Here is a 21,596-nt window from a genome sequence, read left to right on the forward strand (position 1 = left end):
ATGCTTTATTAGTTTCATTAGGTGGTCAAATAAAAGTCCTTTCTGTGTTGCTCACAATATTGTAGACAGTGACTGATAAATGTGCCTCATTGAAAGGAATCGTTTCCATTAAAAATGACTGTAAGCTGGCGGCGTGTGCACTTTAAGGACTGACGTGCCAGGAGCACAAAGCTTTCCAATGTTCTGTCTTTGTAAGATATGGGAACTTTGAGAGCGGAGAAGAAATGTCTTTTCTCTTATTTTTTTTTCTCTGCTTGGCAGCCTAGTACTGTACAAAGAGATAGTGAGACAATCATTGCTGCAGCAAAAGAAAAGTGCCTGAAAGCCAAGATATTCAAAACAGATTTGTTTAGCTGCAACTCCTAACAAATAAAATAAAAATCTAGTAAGTATCAGTGAACATCCTTTCTTGTGATGGGAGGTTGGTGACTTAAAATCTTTAGAATTTTGTAAATACTTTGCTTTACTTCTATTGTACTGATCCTGACTTACGTAATGTGTTCTCTTCTCTTAAAACTAAATTCTGAATTCTGAAGGTTTATGGTTATCGGAGTGCAGTGCATTGTGGGAGCACAGGTGACCGATACAGTTAGAGCTCAGCTGTTAGGTCACGTGACTGACAGCAGAGTGGAGGTAAATTGCTGTCTGTTTCCAAGGGCAGCCAGCAGATTTTTGCAAACAGCTTTGCATATGAAGAAATATATTTCTATACAACATTGAAAGTTTGAGGAATAAATTTGGTTTGTAATAACTGTATAAAGTGGGTTCTGCAACTTTGTAATAAACTATGGGCGACACCAGTGAGAACGCCGCCGCAAGGCTCCTGCCTTCTTCTGACGGTGAGTAAAAGCAGAGCGGAGAGTGGCAGCAGTAGGGCCGGCTACCTCTTATAAGGGGGTTGTGTTGCGCTACATACAGGGAGCTATATACAGGGGGGCTGTGTCTGGCGCTATATACAGGGGGGCTATGTGTGGAGCTATCTACAGGGGGGCTGTCTGGAGCTATCTACATGGGGGTTGTGTCTGGCGCTATGTACAGGCAGGGGGGCTATGTGGAGCAATCTACAGGGGGGGCTGTGTCTGGCGCTATGTACATGGGGGCTGTGTGTGGCGCTATCTACAGGGGGGGCTGTGTGTGTGTAGCTATCTGCAGGGGGCTGTGTGGCACTATCTACAGGGGGGCTGTGTGTGGAGCTATCTACAGGGGGCTGTGTCTGGCGCTATGTACAGGGGGGCTGAGTGTGGAGCTATCTACAGGGGGGCTGTGTGTGGAGCTATCTACAGGGGGGCTGTGTGTGGAGCTATCTACAGGGGGGCTGTGTCTGGCGATATCTACATGGGGGCTGTGTGTGGAGCTATCTACAGGGGGGCTGTATCTGGCGCTATGTACAGGGGGCTGTGTCTGGCGCTATGTACAGGGGGGCTGTGTGTGGAGCAATCTACAGGGGGGCTGTGTCTGGAGCTATCTACAGGGGGGCTGTGTGTGGAGCTATGTACAGGGGGCTGTGTGTGGAGCGATCTACAGGGGGGCTGTGTGTGGAGCTATCTACAGGGGGGGCTGTGTGTGTGTAGCTATCTGCAGGGGGGCTGTGTGGCACTATCTACAGGGGGCTGTGTCTGGCGCTATGTACAGGGGGGCTGAGTGTGGAGCTATCTACAGGGGGGCTGTGTGTGGAGCTATCTACAGGGGGGCTGTGTCTGGCGATATCTACATGGGGGCTGTGTGTGGAGCTATCTACAGGGGGGCTGTGTCTGGCGCTATGTACAGGGGGCTGTGTCTGGCGCTATGTACAGGGGGGCTGTGTGTGGAGCAATCTACAGGGGGGCTGTGTCTGGAGCTATGTACAGGGGGGCTGTGTCTGGCGTTATGTACAGGGGGGCTGTGTGTGGAACAATCTACAGGGGGGCTGTGTGTGGAGCTATCTACAGGGGGGCTGTGTGTGGAGCTATGTACAGGGGGGCTGTGTGTGGAGCGATCTACAGGGGGGCTGTGTGTGGAGCACTCTACAGTGGGGCTGTGTGTGGAGCTATCTACAGGGGGGCTGTGTCTGGCGCTATGTACAGGGGGCTGTGTCTGGCACTATGTACAGGGGGGCTGTGTGTGGAGCAATCTACAGGGGGGCTGTGTCTGGAGCTATGTACAGGGGGGCTGTGTCTGGCGTTATGTACAGGGGGGCTGTGTGTGGAACAATCTACAGGGGGGCTGTGTGTGGAGCTATCTACAGGGGGGCTGTGTGTGGAGCTATCTACAGGGGGGCTGTGTGTGGAGCAATCTACAGGGAGGGCTGTGTGTGGAGCTATGTACAGGGGGGCTGTGTGTGGAGCAATCTACAGGGGGGCTATGGTGGACGATTTTTCTATTGACCGGTAGCAGAGTTACACAACTGGAAAAAAAATCCCCATCATGTAACTCTGCTACCTGTCAATTGAAAAGTCATCAACCACAGGGTCTCTCTCTTGACTTTCATTGTTCTCAGCCTTTTGGTTTGTCCTGCAGCTGCTGCCGCCGTGATGAGCAAATGTTATACCCAAGATAGGAAAACTAACACAAAGACGATATAACCGGTTCCATAATATCTGTGATATCCAGACAGTCTAGAGATCCGCAGTGAGAATTTGCGTGTGTTATTTGCAGAAGGATCTGGCCGTTATTTGAAGTGTTGATGCGGGATATTGGGCATGGTTAGGGGCGTGGCTTAAAATGACCCTCTTTTCCAAATTCAAAAGTTGGGAGGTATGCAGTATGCAATGAACAGAGCTGGAAGCTTTTGGTTCCATACATTGCATAGCGGCCGTGCTGCCGAACTGCAGCTCTGCTCTTATTCACTTGAATACAGTACTGCAGCTCGGCCGCTATTCCATGACTGGAGCCAACTGATTCTGGCATGAACGTCTGGTGTCCAGAGGCAGCCGAAGCGGCTGATCGGTGCGGGGGTCCAGTTGATATGTCATCAGTTGTCCAGTCGTGGACAACGCCTTTAAAATAATGCAAGAACTTTACCTACAGTCCTATGTAAAACCACATATACCACATTCTGATGGTGCTAGATGATAAATCCAGGAACTACTGCTCTACTTGTATGTCATATCTTAACACAAACTGATCACAGCACTATAATTTTGCAGGGGAGGCCCCCAGTGAGACTGCGTCCTCTACAATTCTCCTTACTGAGCCTGTCACAGTATGAGGAAGACGTTGCTTTAGTAATTAATAAACTTCTCCCATGCAGCAGCATTGAAGACACTCGTCCTGGTTTAGACTCGTCCCTCACATCATGTAACTTTGTGTTATTCTCCAGAGCAGAGCTGTAACTGATCCATGACGTTGCATGTTGGACTAACCTCATCACACACGGGGCTTGCCCGGCCTGGATTGTGAAAGTCTTCTAGGGTGGCCTTGTCTGACTCTACTCCAAAGAAACAAATCAAACAAATCAAAGTGACAGTGTAAATCCCCCATAGGCTGCAAAGGGCTTTTTCTAGTGTTTCCTTAGGAAGGGCAAAATTTAACTTCACATTTGATTATCTTTTATAGTCTGAGGCTGATGCAGAGTGGCAGCCGACCAAGTGAAATCAAATCTGATTAACAGAGATTCTAAACAATGCCTGCGCCCGCTCACTGTAGACGTGCACCAGATTTCTCCTCAGTGATCTCAGAGACAAAACAGCGTGAATTCAGGAGAAACCCGGAATAGGCAGGCTATCCATATAACAGGCAGACTATCCATATAAATGTAGCAGAGCCACTTGTGGCTGCATTGTCGTGCAGTATTGGGTCTCGCGTATGGACCCTGTATGGCGGCACGGTCATCTAGAAGCAATGCGATGCTGTAATATGTCATCTTGTGAAATATCTGTATCTGTATACATCTATAAGAAATATATGCCTCTAAATGAAACCTGAGGTACACAGAGGTACAGTATGGGTCAATAGTTTTCTATGGGTTCCATATCAAGTATCCGTAATAGGGCCGGAATCGGTTTCATTAGACTAGAGATATACGAGCTCATAAATTGCGTCGTTATTGCATTATCTGCAATTCCTTACTATACTGTCTTAGCGGCTATGAGGAGTGATCTTTGGAGAATGAAGGGCAGTGGCGGTAGTTGACCGGAGCCCATTGACAATCTATAGATTACTTTTAAAGGCTGTCTATAGACCGTATATGGCGCACAGACTGGGACTGTCTAAAACATACTGATTACCAATTTACATGAATTCTAATAAGGGTACATGGGCCCCAATACATCCAGGCTGTCTCGCATGCTATGTGTCTTTTATATCATGAAACCTTTGCCATTTTACTTTTGAAAAACTATCATAACTTTGCTGGCCTTTACAATACAATGCATGAAACATAAAAGGTGTTTCCCAGAATCGACAATTATTGCCTATCCACCTATCCTTGCAGTAAGGAGTAGTTTAATTGGAACTTTGGTCGAGCAAGTGTCCGCCACTCCATTCAATGTCTGATTCCGTCAAAGGAAGTTTCAGTCATTCCCATAGACTTTGAATGGAGCAGCAGTGCGAATGCTCGACCGACGCTCCATTCAATGTCCTCTTCACTGTGGTCGGGCAGTAGGGAGGAACAGGGAGCTCGGGACACCTGTTCTCGCAATCGATGGGGATCCCAGCGGCAGGGTCCCCAGCATTCAGAAAGTTATCATCTATCTCGTGAATACGGGATATTTGTCAATTCTGGGAATACCCCTTTAAAGCACAAGTCCACTTGAATTTTGCTGTACGATATTAAGAATTCTGAGAGTTGGAGCTCATGATCTGACTTCCGAGCAAGTGTCTATGATAATAGTCTGTGACCAGGGACAGATTTACTTATAGGCACTATAGGCTGTGCCTGAGGGAAGGATGTCTTCTGAAGGCAAAATTTACATATCCATACACTCTGGCTTGGATTGGCCCACCGGAGAGCCAGTGAATCCCTAGCAGGTCCCAAACCAAATTTTGGCCCGGGGCGCGGTGAGCATGGATGCAATACACTGAATTGTGTATTTATATATAAACTACGTGCATGTACATGTTAATTAGTTATTCTCAGTACTGCGGAAGTGGAGGACACCCAGGAAGAGAGAAGGGAAAGACTGAAGAGGGTGCTCAATGTTGTTAGAAGCGCATAGCAACGCTCTGCTTTATTTTGTAAGAGCATACAAAGCCATATATAATTTAAGGTTTGACTTACTTTATGGGCGTAGTTGAGGGCACCAGATGACAATTTTTGCCTAAAGGCTTCTGAGATGTAAATACATGACTGTCTTTGACATGTGCAGAGTATACTGTGCAGAGAGAGGGAGGGAGGAGGAGCTGCTGTCCCCATCACCGATTACTATATTAGTGGTGTGATCCTGTGTTATCTGTCTCCAGCTTTATAATAAAGGTGTTACCTTTCATTGTAACCTCGCAATCCGATAATAAGGAGTTTCTGACCCTGCCCCCAGTGTATTCAGCACAAGCTGAAAAATAATTGTCAATCTATTATGAGGCTCAGTAAGCAGCATAAAAACGGTAATATTTCAGGATATTTTATCTGTCGATCTGCATACAACACTATTGGACATTCAGGAAATGAACCCTAATGTGTCTATAGCTGTCACGGACACAGGGTATGTGGATCCACTAGGCCGCTCCACCGTAGCGGGGAGGCAGCTGACCAGGTCACAGTCTATGCGAAAGTCAATGGCAGACAGTAATGCTTAGGTACCTGAAATAGTCCAGACTGTGGCTTCAGCACGGATGGAGGCTGGTGCGGCAGGTGGCGCCAGACGTGGCGGGCAGTAACCGATGTAGCAGAAGACACTGGACGTGGCAGAAGACACTGGACGTGGCAGAAGACACTGGACGTGGCAGACGACAGCAGGTGCAGTAGGCACGACTCCAACGCTGGTAGGCACAGGAACTAGAACAATACGGAATACAGGAACGGGTAACAGGGCACGGGTAACAACTGGAGCGGGGAAACACTAAGGGACCATTTGCGAGACAGACTGGGATAGACTAACAACGCTCAGTCAAGGATCAGAAGGCCTGGGGCCTTCTTATAGACCAGGAAATCATGGCAGTTGATGATGATGACGATCCTTTTGTGCGCGCGCTGGCCCTTTAAGGCCGTGTGCGAGCGAGCGCGCGCACCCTACGGGACACAGCAGGATGGAGCGGAAGTGAGCGCTGGCGTCTCCTAGGAGGGAGACAGGGGCCAGCGCTCACGGATCCATGGCTGCGGGCGTCGGGAGGTGAGTAAACCCGACGACCCGCCGCCATGGACGCTACAATAGGAAATATCTTCTTCTTAATTGGGCATTCCGGTTCCTTAAAATGAACGGCCTATTCTTAGGATAGGCCATCAACATTAGACCTGTAGGGCTTAGACTCTCGGCACCTCTGCCGATCAGCTGTCCCCATCATTGTTTACCAGTCGCAGCTTCGTATTGATAGTAGTGGTTGTGCCTGGTATTACAATTCGCTAGAGTTTCATCCCATTCAAGTGAATGGTACTGAGCTGTAATAGCAAGCACAACCACTACTAAAAGTATGTGGCTGTGCTGTTTGGGTATAAAAATAATGAATGAATGGGGATGCGGCAGCCACCAGAACATCGCGGCAACTTCAAATAGCTGATCGGCGGGTTTGCCGGCAGTTGGGTCCCCACCGGACTAATATTGATGGCCCATCAGGCCATCAGTTTTCAGGATCCGGAAAACCCCTTTAAAGATTTATCCATTCAGACACACATGAGGCTTGTTCCTTTTCTCTCAGTCTTAGCTAAACAGTAAGCGGTGTCTACTTTGACCTCAAGGGAATAGTTTTGTTGATTTATACGCAGCCAGACCTGGGTTCAGTTATATTGCCAGCTGAGACTATGTAACATATGCCCAGTTATACGAGCAGCCTAAATACTCCAGATATATAATTGAAGATGTTTGCAGCCTTATAGTTGACAGGTGTACACTGCAATCAATATATCAAGTGTCTCACGTCCCTAAACCGACCTGATGAGCCATGAATCTCCTGTATCGAGATTGCTCCACGTTGTAAAAGATGCCTTCAGTAACCATGTAAGAAAAGCTACGGCTCATGAAACAATACTGAGTTTTACTGTGGGTTTTACGCAGATACAGGGCCTACATGATGGAATTTTTGGTTTCTCATCGTTCCTGATTTTTCTTTCAGAACTTTTATTTTTAGCATCTTTCAAGCAAGAATATATAGATATAATACTTGGGTAAAGCTAATATTAATAAAACAGCAGGGCCGTGGCTATAGGTAGTGCAGAGGTAGCACTGGGATTGAGGTCGGTCAGGTGGGAGGCTGTCACGCTACCATCAAAAATCCTTCCACCCTCAAGGTCACTCTCAGATATTTTCACCTGCAATTTCACGCTGACTTCTCCCTGACCCAGCAATGGTCCAATGTTTGCAGTGCCAGGAGTCTCCATGGACTATGATAATAGTTCAGTATTATTTATTTTATTTACTGGGATTATTTCCTTCTTGTAAAGTACAGAGATTGGAAACAAAGGAGAAAACAGCAAATCAAGCAACTTGAACTCGGCAATAATTGTAGTTGTGTGGCGCACAATCCATCACTGTTGTCATGTGGCCCGAGCCCTAATATCTACCCAACGCCAATTACAGCTATGCATCATAAATAACCACCAGAGATAAATATTAGATGTTGAATGTGCTATCACAGACGACCACTTACTTTATGCTCCTGCAACTTTGGTTATTGTAAATTACCTTTATTACTTTTATGATTTGTTTTACATTGTTAATAAATGTTCCTGTGTGGATAACAATATATTAAAAGTGTTTCTGGTTGTATACAGCCAGAAACATCCGTTCTTGGTTTATGATCATTCATTCCCGAATTTGGAGAGAATTCAAAAATGAATGGAAAAGACAAATATTCCTGTTTTTTTTTTTGTTTTTATTTAAAATGGCATAAAACAAATGAAAAATTTCTAAGCAAACCAAAACAAAATAAATAAAAATTGGATATAGAAGCCTCAGCTCTCCACTAACGATAACTTCTCATAAAACAGAGTAACAACCGGAGCAGGTAAAAAGGTGAAATCCTCAACATCACAGTAAACAGAAACAAATAGATAAATTTTACCGCACAGACGGTTGTAGGTATAAAGTCTGAAGTATCCATTAAGGGTTCTCCTTTCCCCCAGCTTGCATGCAAAGAAGACAATGCAAAATTCCACCGGTGTGTATCTTGCTAGTTCTTGTAGTTCCACACAGTAGTGCAACAGCTTGCTGTATAGATACCTGTAATCGATGGTCTAAATCTCCAACAAGGGAGAAAAAAACCTACCTGTACCAATACCTTTGGAAGATTACAAACTCCACGTGTTTATTCCATACTTATAAGACATATATAGAATAAAAGCATAAGACAATCTCTTGCGGCACGCCAAATTCTGCAGTCCTAAAATAAATAAAACCTCTATTTCCTGCCCTTAATTCTTTTTTTTGTTTTTTTGTTTTTCATCGGACCAAGTCTAAAAAATAAGTAGGAATTAAAATGTACAGGCCTGGAAAAAAATAGATTTAGGCTTACTTCAGACGGGCCTAAAGTCTCAAAGAGCCCCTTTAGCCCCTTACCGCCAAAGCCATTTTCCATTTTTTCTTCCAAAAGCCATAACTTTTTTTTTTCCAATTTTCCATTGACACAGCTGGCTTTTTTTTGCGAGTTACAGCTTTTTGCGATTTGTGTCATCCTATTTTTAGAGCCGTAACTTTTTTATTTTTCCGTTAATTGAGCGATGTGACGGTGTCTTTTTGCGGGGGAAAGGTGTAGTTTTTATTGGTACCATTTTTTGGTACAGACATTTTGATCTCTTTTTTTTTTTTGTTGTCTTTTTTCGATGTATATTCCTACAGGCCAAATAATGTTATATTGTAATAGTTCAGGCTTTTACTAACGCGGTGATACCAATTATTGTTTTTTGTTTTTTTGAAATTACATTTAGGGGGAAAAGGGTGTTTTGTTTTTTTGTAACATTTATTTTATATACACTACCGTTCAAAAGTTTGGGGTCACCCAGACAATTTTGTGTTTTCCATGAAAACTCACACTTATATTTATCAAATGAGTTGCAAAATGACTAGAAAATATAGTCAAGACATTGACAAGGTTAGAAATAATGATTTTTATTTGAAATAATAATTTTCTCCTTCAAACTTTGCTTTCGTCAAAGAATGCTCCATTTGCAGCAATTACAGCATTGCAGACCTTTAGCATTTTAGCTGTTAATTTGCTGAGGTAATTGGGAGAAATTTCACCCCACGCTTCCAGAAGCCCCACCCACAAGTTGGATTGGCTTGATGGGCACTTCTTGCGTACCATACGGTCAAGCTGCTCCCACAACTGCTCTATGGGGTTGAGATCTGGTGACTGCGCTGGCCACTCCATTACAGATAGAATACCAGCTGCCTGCTTCTTCCCTAAATAGTTCTTGCATAATTTGGAGGTGTGCTTTGGGTCATTGTCCTGTTGTAGGATGAAATTGGCTCCAATCAAGCGCTGTCCACAGGGTATGGCATTGCGTTGCAAAATGGAGTGATAGCCTTCCTTATTCAAAATCTCTTTTACCTTGTACAAATCTCCCACTTTACCAGCACCAAAGCAACCCCAGACCATCACATTACCTCCACCATGCTTGACAGATGGCGTCAGGCACTCTTCCAGCATCTTTTCAGTTGTTCTGCGTCTCACATATGTTCTTCTGTGTGATCCAAACACCTCAAACTTCGATTAGTCTGTCCATAACACTTTTTTCCAATCTTCCTCTGTCCAATGTCTGTGTGCTTTTGGCCATATTAATCTTTTCCTTTTATTAGCCAGTCTCAGATATGGCTTTTTCTTTGCCACTCTGCCCTGAAGGCCAGCATCCCGGAGTCGCCTCTTCACTGTAGACGTTGACACTGGCATTTTGCGGGTACTATTTAATGAAGCTGCCAGTTGAGGACCTGTGAGGCGTCTATTTCTCAAACTAGAGACTCTAATGTACTTCTCTTTCTACTCTGGTTAGAACCTGTTTTTGCTGTCCTCTGAAGGAGTAGTACACACCGTTGTAGGAAATCTTCAGTTTCTTGGCAATTTCTCGCATGGAATAGCCTTCATTTCTAAGAACAAGAATAGACTGTTGAGTTTCACATGAAAGCTCTCTTTTTCTAGCGATTTTGAGAGATTAATCGAACCCATAAATGTAATGCTCCAGATTCTCAACTAGCTCAAAGGAAGGTCAGTTTTATAGCTCCTCTAAACAGCAAAACTGTTTACAGCGGTGCTAACATAATTACACAAGGGTTTTCAAGTGTTTTCTAATCATCCATTAGCCTTCTAACACAGTTAGCAAACATCATGTACCATTAGAACACTGGAGTGATGGTTGCTGGAAATGGGCCTCTATACACCTATGTAGATATTGCATTAAAAACCAGACGTTTGCAGCTAGAATAGTCATTTAGCACATTAACAATGTATAGAGTGTATTTCTGATTAATTTAATGTTATCTTCGTGGAAAAAAACTGTGCTTTTCTTGCAAAAATAAGGAAATATCTAAGTGACCCTAAACTTTTGAACGGTAGTGTATGTATATATAGGGGGTTATGTAAATATCAGGCGCCAAATATAATGTCACCGATATCTAAATAACGGAGAAAGATAGGATTGGTTTTTTATAGTGAGACAGGGTTTGTACAGCCCTGCCTATTACATACTGTACTCAGCTGCACATGTATGGGCAGGTGAAAGGTTCCATTTAAGTCCTGTCTTTGGAACAGAAAGATGGCAGTCCTTGGGGCCTTCATTAGGCTGCCATGACGAACATCTGCATCCCGCGATCGCTAACTGCTTCCTTTCTAATGGCTTAGATGCTGTGGTCGCTATTGACCGCGGCATTTAAGTAGTTAAACACCCGGGATTGGAGTTAAGTGTCGGCTGTAACATTCAGCTAACATCCGCTGAGGCAACTCCGAACACCCCTCCACTTACTGACTATGATGTACACTCACGTCAAATTTCGGTAAGGGGTTAATTATCCATATTCTGGATGGAACCGGGACCAACCCTTGATTCTGTGGAACAGAGCTTACCGTATCATAGTTATATATGGTCCTTACAGTCTGGTACAGTAGAATTAATGGTGATGTCCATTAATATCGATAAACACATATACAATATACCATCTGAAAGAGGCCTAAGGGCATGTGCATATTTGAGCTGTAAGATTTTCTTCTTGCCTGTTTTTTTTTCTATGACATTGGTACAGAAAGGCTCCATTGACCTCTATGAAGAGCAGGCTGCATTATTTCCTCAATATATAGAGAAGGCAGTGCCGATGGACATTCTCTGTGTACCAGGCTGCGTTGTACAGGGGCCAAATACTTTCTTGATGGAAGTTAATCTGCCCCTATGGTTGTTTGCACTTGCTGTGAACATGAGATGGCAACCCTAAACCAAGTATTGTTAGTGACCTTTTACTCTCAAGTTGTTGCGAAACCACAACTCCCAGTTGGAGACCACTATTCTAAGGTCATAAACATGATGTCATCATTAGCCTTTCCTTCATGACAGCAACAACTTGTCTCCAGTAACCCCACCACAAACGCCCTGGTCAACCCTTTGTGTATAAGACCGGTTTACTTAGGGCTCATTCAGCGTGTTCCTCTTCCGTGTGCTGTGCGTTAAAACAACGCACAGCACACGGACCCATTTATTTCAATAGGGCTATTCGCACATGCGTGTGTTTTCACACAGCGAGTGTCCGTTGCGTGAACTCACTGCATGTTCTATATTGGTGCGTTTTCACACACCTAGTCACCCATTGAAGTCAATGGGTGCGTGAAAACCACGGACAGCACACGGATGCAGATCCGTGTGCTGTCCGTGTTTCATGCATCCATTACATTGAAAAAAAAAAGTGCTTGCAAGTGTGTGAAAAACACATGCCACACGAAAAGTACACTGATGCAAAATGCAACGCACACGGACAGATTTACACACGTTTTTTACGCGCGTAAATCTGTCACGTTCGTGTGAATGTAGCCCTAATTTGAAGACTCGCTTATCTCATGATATATTTGTTATATAGCTCTACTGCTGGAGTCTGTCATGCAGTCAAACAATACAACAAAGAGATCCAGCGCACTTGTGTGGCCCTCACTTTAGTGTCAATATATACAGGAAAATACTTGACCCTATATCCATAAAACCTTTGTCCTTAACTAGTATATCTTAAAAAAAGGCATACTAAATTTGCTGATGCATTTGCAAAATTTTTCTAAAGACTCTTCTAGTCCAAAATGCGTCAGAATTCCAGTATGGCTTTATAGGATGTATTCTTAAAGGACATGTCTTAGGAACATTAAAATACTAGTAAAGTTTTTAGTTGGTTGTCACGTTCTAGCAAAAAATTAAAAGGTGTTGTCTGGTTTAGAAAATCCATTGTCAAATATCCTATTAGGGATTTCAGAATTAAAACAGGGGTGGGGTCCTAATTTGGTGACCTCCATCTATTAGAGTGAGAAGCGGCTATAAAGAGAGTAGCTTGCTCTGGATGACCCATCTGATTGATTTTAATGGGAAATATATAATGCTTCATTTCTCCTGTGGTGGCACTGCAGGGAAATTTATCACTTGCTGCTGGGTTCCCACATAGAAATGATTGCTAGGGCTGCCAGCAGCAAGACATTCTGTGATCAGCTGATCATCAGCATACAAAAATAAATTGTTTAAAAGCAGAGAATCCCTTGAATCTTAATTCATTCTTGAGTAATAATCATTTGTATATTTTTACGTACATGTCTTGGAGTAATGCCTCTCTGTTGTACCACATTCTTAATGCATTGACTTCCTATTTCTATAAGAAACATATGTATTACGAAATAATTTAATGTGGTTGTCCTCTGTAAAAAATTCCTTTTATGGTACATGATACCCATTGAAATCATGAAAATGGCAGGTCCTCCAGAGACAAAGACGCTCTCGCTAATTGAGGAGGGAATGAGATACTTCCCTCTACTACCTCTGAATACCTTATGGGTAAGTTCACACAGGGCGAATACGCTGCGTAAACGTACATAGCGTATACGCCTTTTGCCCGCAGGGAATTCCGGCAGAAAAACCACACCAAATTGTGATGCAGTTTTTCACCTGGAATGTCCGCTGTGGAAATCCTGCAATAAAAAATAAATAAAAATAAAATAGATATACTTGCCATGGCAACGCGACCTTCCGACATCCTGACGTTCTTCAGCCATGGGATGACGTTCCATTCCATGTGACCGCTGCAGCCTGTGATCTTTCATCCCATGAGGCCGGCCTGAATGAAGAAGCACAGAATTCTGGAAGTATACGTTTTTCCCCGTGTTGCGATTTTTGCTGTGGAATTTCATTGAATTCAATGGGGAAACACGCAACAAAAAAGCAGTGATTACGCTAATACGATTGACGTTCTGCGGATTAAAAAAACCGCACCACAAGTTAATTTCTGAGCGCTTTTTCCGTTAAGCATTTACGCAGCGTGTGGGTGAGATTTGTTCAAATCTCATCCACTCTGCTGCTTCTGTATTAGGCCTTATTCAGATGAACGTAGAATACGTCCATGTGACGGCCATTAAAACAACGGCCGTCACATGGACGCAAGTATTTCAATGGGGCCGTTCACACGGCTGTTGTTTCAACGGACCGTGTAAAGGGTCCGTTGAAAAATAGAAGATGTCCTATTTTCTATGGAGATCCGTGAAAACAGGAGCCACACTGGGGGCAATGCGGACGTGAAAAACTGCAGTTCTTCACGTCCGAGTTTCTCCACATTTGTCTGAATAAGCCCTTATGCTGCGGATTTTCCACCACGAAATCCATGGAATATCCACAGTATTTACGCTACGTATGAACTTGCCCAAAGAAAAATGTAGTCATTTGCTTACCACCCTCATCCAAAGATCTGACTATCTGGACCAACGCCAGTATTAATAGTGGAAGCAGCAGTTCCCTGGTTGTGGCGGCACTTCAATATTATATGAAGTTGTTCCCCGCTGACCGATCCTCTTTAATGATCTCAGTGTTTTAGTCAGATCACTAGAGGAACTTTCACGTTACAATTTTAATACTAAAAGTATTGCAGCTGCTAAAAAAAAGTAATAAGATGTTGCATATTTAAAGCCATAAAGGTATCCAAGACATTTGGGGATTTCTCTACTAGGGAGAAGAAAGCGCCACTTTTTGTGTAGTCAGTCTGACTGTATTCGGGAGCCGCTCTTGGCAGCTTCACTTTCTGGTTTGTGACTAGGCATCAAATCATAAATAATCAAGGCTGTCCTCCGAGAGTCAGATGAAAGAGATTTACTTAATGGAAATCTCTGAACTCGAGATGAGAGGTATTCTAAGATTTCCAGGCCCAAGTGCATTAATAACACATTTATCTAGGAATCTTTCCGAAAAAGGAGTCATTAATTTCTCAGAAAGATAAATGCTTCCATGTCCGAGATGTATTTACTGGTGAATATTTTTCTTCTGCTACCAATTGGCCACTTTTCCTTCAAAGTCAAATGATTTTGCCTCGCAACGCATGTAGTCACATAAAGTATTTCATCACACTGGATGTATTTGTCTGCTCCGCAATGCAGCACGTTGTATGGCAGTGGCCGGTATCTTCATGCATCATGTTGCTGTGACTGTTGATGTTTTATATTTTCGGGCGTTTTGGGATTTCAAATTACAAATTTTGTACAGACTTTTTGACTAAGGAACAGGCGATGTACTATGTAAATCATTCAAGAGTTCACATAGCAGTGAATGAGTTGGCTACAGAATAGGTACAGTACTTAAAAAAGCATTAATCCTAAAGTTGGCAAAGAGCTGCAAATATTATTCACATGTAAATGATTCTGGAGGTTCGCTGGAGTAGAGCTCATTGGGGGCACTTATAATAATAATAATAGTCCTACGACGTGACATTAAAGGGGTTTGCCCATCAGGGAATTTTATGGCATATCAACAGGATATGCCATAAATGTCAGATAGATGCGGGTCCCACCTATCTCTAGGACGGGGCCCCCTAAACTTTGTTCTACCTTTCTCGGCTCCCGCTGCCTCCCGGCTACCTCCTGATTTAGATGATCGGGACTCGGGAGTTACGAAAACAGCCTAGATTCCGTAACTGCCATTCGCGTCTATTGGAGTTATGGAAGCAGCGTAGCTTGGCTAGTTACGCTGTTTTCGTAACTCCCGACCATATAGTCAGGAAGTGACAGGGAAGCAGCAAGAGCTGAGAATGGTAGAACTGGGTTTAGGGGGCCCCGTTCTAGAGAAGGGTGCGATCGCATCTATCTGACATATCTCCTTGGACAGGCCATAAATGACCCTGATGGGCAAACCCCTTTATGCCGCTTCCCAGCTCGTAACAGAAAACAATAGATTAAATCCAACTGCACCTAGACTAGATTAACTTTGGGTGTAACAGATTTAACCATACTAGCCTAACCCACATCAAATGATAAAGAATAATTGACACTCGTTTGCAGTAATGGACAAGTTGATGAAGGCTTTGTGCGCTGCATGCCTACCCTGTATTGTTTTTGTATTAAAAAAGTGATATATGCAAAATTAAAATAAAGCAGACACAAAGAGCAGAAGGCGCCTGTGCAAAACCATTATGTGGGCCTTCTTCACTCCAAGAGCTGAAAGCGAAGTGCTGCTTCTAGAGCAGTGTTCTCCAACCTGTCGCGCTTTAACTGTTACGAAACCACAACTCCCAGCATACATTTTGCTGTTAAGGGATGCTGGCAGTTGTAATTTCACAACAGAGCCACAGGTTGGGAAACACTGTCCTCGAGTGACACCCTCATGTCTTTATGGGAGAACTCTCTTTCAACTCTCTTGTAAGTGTCCCGTGTCATAGTCCTTAAGATTTTGGTGGTTCTTCAAACAGAGAAAGACACATCCTACTTTATAATTTGCGATTTGTCAGTGACGTCACATAAACGGGGTATGTTAGACCAAGGGCCTGGTGTAGAATCCTTCCATGAACAAGTCCATTACTTCACTCCAAATAAACATGAAGGTGTTGGTGGGTCATCTTACCCTAAAGCTATGTTCACACGCTTCACAAAAACCGGCTGTAAAATACAGAACGGTTTTCAATGGAAAACAGCCTCTAATTTTCTACCGTTTTTTAAGCATCAAGCGTTCTTTGAGTCGTTTTTTTTACGCCCGTTTTTTGGAGCTTTTTTTCTATTGAGACAATGAAAATCAGCTCCAAAAATGGCTCAAGAAGTGACATGCACTTCTTTTTTACGCCCTGTTTTTACAAACTTTTACAATCGTGCCCCGTGGGAACGAAACACATTTTTTCCCATTGATATCAACGGGCAGATGTTTGGAGGCGCTCAGCCTCCATATTTTTATCAGTTTTTTGGGGCGTTTACGGCCCGAATAATGGCTAAAAATAAGCCATGTCAACACATCCTTAAGGGTCTTGTGCAGTGACACCAGCTTTATATGCAGCATATCAGCGTTTGAAAGAAGGGTAAAGGCTGTAACCTGTTTAGGAAACCCATTTAGCTCACAAATAACAGGCATGCAATGTGGCCTGGACAGTAAAAGTAAGTATATATTGAAGCTAGCGTCCCTGTACAATGTGGGTCATGACTTTGACTTCTAATATATACTATAATCTGCAGGGGCTAAGATACGTGAAATAGTTTGTTCAGGGAGTGATTCTTTTGACAATTTCTTCCACCAGGCACTATCTATAGGAAGCAGTGATAGATTTATGTTTTCAAATTCCAAATAATTAAAGGGGTTGTCCGGGCTTGGGGCGGGTTTTCTTACTGATGACCTATCCACAGGATAGGTTATCAGTATATGATCAATGGGGGTCCGACACCCGGACCCGCACCGATCAGTCATTCCGGCTGCCTTCGGGCATCGGGAGTTATGCATTGTTCGGTGCCGTAAGCAGATGGCTCTGGTCACAGTATAGCGGCCATGCTGCATTACAAGTGTAGGAGCAGAGTTGCAATACTGCAGCACGGCCGCTATATAATGTACGAGGCAATCTGCTTCCAATACCGGCCACTGCAGAACAGATGATCAGTCAGGAGGCCTGGTGTCAGATCCCCACCGATCATATACTGATGACTTGTCCTGTGGATAGGTCATCAGTATGAAAATCCGCCCCGTGCCCGGACAACCCCTCTGTTTATTATGCACAACTAAATCATGGTAAATTTGCATACTCATGTTGACATATGACTAATGATCTTGACTCTAACTTCTAGTGTTATTTTCTATTCAAGAACCTGTGCAAGAAAACCCTGAGCCCACAGAAGACACCATCCAGGAAGACAACACTTTATGGAGCATCAACATTGGGAGTGAGTCTCGAAAATTCTGTGACCTCTGCCGAGCTTGGTTTAACAACCCAATGATGGCTCAGCAACATTACGAAGGAAAAAAACACAAGAAGAACGCAGCACGGGCAAAACTTCTACAGAGACTTGGTGAAACCTTGGATTCAGAGGCACTTGAAGGTAAGTTTTACAACATAATATAATTAAAGTGTATAATATCCTACTCAATACTGAGAGGACTGAGGATTTCTATTATGGAATCTTAATATTAATACTGGTTAGTGGCATCAAGTCGATTTAGACCCTCAGGGATCATATGGATAGTGTTCATCCTGTCTTCTCTTTGGGTCTTCAGACTTCTTGAGAGCATGCCATGATTGTTGTGGTTGTATCCGCCCTTGTTGCTGGTTGTCCTCTTCCTCTTTTCCCTTTATCTCTTCAAAGCTAAATTGACTTTTTGAGTTTGATCTTCACATATGTGGTCCACTGGCTTGTCATCTTTAGTGTTCAGGATATAATGAATTTTAGAGGCTCTACAAGTCCCCATTACAAACTTGTAGACCTTATATGTGCTGATGTTTGTAGCCTCTGTGAATCACTCTATTTAACCCAAGGAGCAGTGTTAGGCCAGATTCACACGAACGTGGGGAAAGTCGGATGTGAAAAACATGACGTTTTTCACGTCCAAGGTGCCCCCGTGCGGGTCTCGTTTTCACAAATACCCAAAGACTTGAGTCTATGGAGGGATCCGTGAAACCGGAACAAAATAGGACATGGTCGATCTTTCAATGGACACTTTACACAGTCCATTGAAACATCTGCCATGTGAACGGCCCCATTGAAATACATGCGTCTGTGTGATGGCCGTTGTTTTAACGGCCATCACACAGACTTATTCTACGTTCATCTGAATAAGGCCTTACTAGAAACATATACCTTGGTGTTACGGCATGTGCTGTAACATGCTGCTCTTCTTTTTCATGGGTTCTATATGAATATGTTGGATAAGTGGGTGATGCTTCAGGGTTGTGCCAAGTGCAAATTATTTCTGATGATTTTCTGCTACTGTTCTGCTGTTTTTATCCTACGCCAGATTAATCACCAACTGTGCCCTGTTCATGAATCTGGCGCAGGAGAAAGATGTGGTGTGTCAGTATTAATGAATCTCCCCCATTGTGTTCTGTGGGTACACAGTGTCCATAAAGCTCTTCCTTGAACATTTACATTAGTGAATAAAACTCTTATCTTCATCCACTGTACAATAAATCAGCCCTCCAGCTGAAACAGAAGATAAAATATATGACAACAACGCTCTGTGTTCTCGAGTATATGAGTAATATTTATTTAAAGGTTTAATACCCCTTTAATGGAACTCTAACTGCGAATATATTTGCCTTTATCATTTTCAGAGTTCTATATCTCCCGTATAGACCGAGAATAAAAAGATAACTTGCTGGCGCTCTGCAACTGCCACTAGGGGGAGCTTACTGCATACTGTCTTAAGCTCCCTCTAGTGGTGGTTGCAAGTATCCAGCAAGTTATCGTTTAACTTTGCCAATGTAAGGGATTTCGAGCTCTCTATCAGAAAAATGCTGCTTCGACCTCTATAAAGATATATTAAGAAATTAATCAGCACGGAATTCTAAATATTTTTACATTTAAAAAAACAAGCTGCGTCTGTATCGTATTTGCGCAAGACTCTACATGTTAAGTTTAATACTTTTTTATGTGTTCGAAGACGAAGGAATGCATCGAACATTTATTTTCATTGTTTATAAAGTCCATCTATATATAATTTATACCCATGCTGTCATCCATTCATATGATTCATAGCCAGGTTTCTAAATGTTGTCCAAATATCGAGGTATTTAAAGTTTAAAGAACCATCTTGCGCTGAGGATCCCCTGGTACATGGGTAGCACCACGTAAATACAATACTCTGATGCTCCTGAGTTTCGAATTGTTAAATGTTAAAGAGGCGAGAGCAGCCCTTGTCCCTCAGCATATGCATTGCACTAACTTCATGGATGTAATTTACTAGGGACAAAGGGACCATTTTTGATTAAAGTGATGTGTTCTGGCAGCATTAACACGAATACTGTACAATATTATGTTCTTAGTCGCTACATTATTCTTAAACAAAAGCACAGTTAATGTCAAAACTGATAAATTGTACCTGAGCCAATATTCTTGATACAGTACTTACAAAAAAAAAAAAATGATTTACCCTCTGACAAATGTCTCCTCCTATTGTGTAAATGTCAAACAAATGTCAAATTATACCAAAGGAATTTGAGTTCTAATGCATGAACGTAAAACATGGTTACCGCATTTATTTATCTACAGGGTGGGCCATTTATATGGATACACCTAAATAAAATGGGAATGGTTGGTGATATTAACTTCCTGTTTGTGGCACATTAGTATATGGGAGGGGGGAAACTTTTCAAGCTGGGTGTTGACCATGGCAGCCATTTTGAAGTCGGCCATTTTGTATCCAACTTTAGTTTTTTCAATGGGAAGAGGGTCATGTGACACATCAAACTTATCGAGAATTTCACAAGGAAAACAATGGTGTGCTTGGTTTTAACGTTACTTTATTCTTTCATGAATTATTTACAAGTTTCTGACCACTTATAAAATGTGTTCAAAGTGCTGCCCATTGTGTTGGATTGTCAATGCAACCCTCTTCTCCCACTCTTCACACACTGATAGCAACACCGCAGAAGAAATGCTAGCACAGGCTTCCAGTATCCGTAGTTTCAGTTGCTGCACATCTCGTATCTTCACAGCATAGACAATTGCCTTCAGATGACCCCAAAGATAAAAGTCTAAGGGGGTCATATCGTGAGGCATTTCTTCTGCGGTGTTGCTATCAGTGTGTGAAGAGTGGGAGAAGAGGGTTGCATTGACAATCCAACACAATGGGCAGCACTTTGAACACATTTTATAAGTGGTCAGAAACTTGTAAATAACTAATGAAAGAATAAAGTAACGTTAAAACCAAGCACACCATTGTTTTTCTTGTGAAATTCTCGATAAGTTTGATGTGTCCCATGACCCTCTTCGCATTGAAAAAACTAAAGTTGGATACAAAATGGCCGACTTCAAAATGGCCACCATGGTCAACACCCAGCTTGAAAAGTTTCCCCCCTCCCATATACTAATGTGCCACAAACAGGAAGTTAATATCACCAACCATTCCCATTTTATTTAGGTGTATCCATATAAATGGCCCACCCTGTAGTTCCCTCGGCATCTAGTTTGTTTGACAGAGGGAGGGAGCTTCGTCCGTCAGCCTATCAGCACACCCGTGACGAGATCACGGGGCGCCGTTGGGTTTCCATGGCAAAGGCCCACAGGTCTGCCTTCAGCAACTGCCAGAGACATGGCCTAACAGATTGACAGACAGTAATGCTTTGTTATACTAAGTATACCAAAGATTTATATCTGCGATCAGAAGATTGCAAAGTGAAGTCCCCTAGCGGGAACAAACAAATATTAAAAGTAAAACTGTTAAATAAAGTTTATGGAAAAAAAATAAAAAAAAGATTACAGTAAAAATAAAAACACTTTTTTTTTTCCATAAAAAGTGTTTTTATTTGGTAAAAGTGTAAACAAAAATCACAGCACATGCACATATATGGTATCGCCGCGATCATAATGAATGGAACAATAAAGTTAACGCATTAATTAAATCGTCAGGTGATCTGCGTCCATAAAAACAAACACAAAAAACAACAGCAAAATGCCTTTTTTCTCCCATTCCCACATAAAAAATTTAATAAAAGTTTATCAATAAGTTCCATCCACCCCAAAATAGTACCAATGAACACTACACATTGTCTTGCAAAAAACAAGCCCACATATGGCTACATTGACTGAAAAAAAGACAGTGGACAAAACAAGTCCAAAAAAGGTCATTAAGAAAGTTACACCTAGTTAACAGTCAGCCAAAGAAAGTAACTGCCCCCTGAAAAGCGTTCTTTCCACTGTGGAAAAAAGCATTCCATATGCCCAACTAGGGCACAGGGAGGTCATAAAGTGGGTCTCCTCCCCTCCATTAGCCAGAACAGAGATTTCCCTGGTGAATTATGAAGCCAGACTCGTAGAGATCAGCTGATTGCCAGGATGGCGTCAATCTGACAAGCCAACCCGATAACGCTCACCACCTTATGCACAAATAATTTCTATCAAACGCTAAACCAATATCC

General features: G+C 42.8%; 1 protein-coding gene across 2 annotated transcripts in view; it reads left to right on the top strand.

The window, feature by feature from the left end:
• Positions 1-21,596, top strand: part of ZMAT4 (zinc finger matrin-type 4) — a 367,445-nt gene that overhangs the window by 137,985 nt on the left and 207,864 nt on the right. For both annotated transcript variants that reach the window (XM_075843052.1, XM_075843051.1), the window contains one exon: positions 17,329-17,562. In XM_075843052.1, the coding sequence (XP_075699167.1) occupies positions 17,329-17,562 (234 nt within the window). The remainder of the gene's footprint in view (positions 1-17,328; positions 17,563-21,596) is intronic.

This window comes from Rhinoderma darwinii, chromosome 11, assembly GCF_050947455.1.
Source record: "Rhinoderma darwinii isolate aRhiDar2 chromosome 11, aRhiDar2.hap1, whole genome shotgun sequence".
Lineage (NCBI taxonomy): Eukaryota > Metazoa > Chordata > Amphibia > Anura > Rhinodermatidae > Rhinoderma > Rhinoderma darwinii.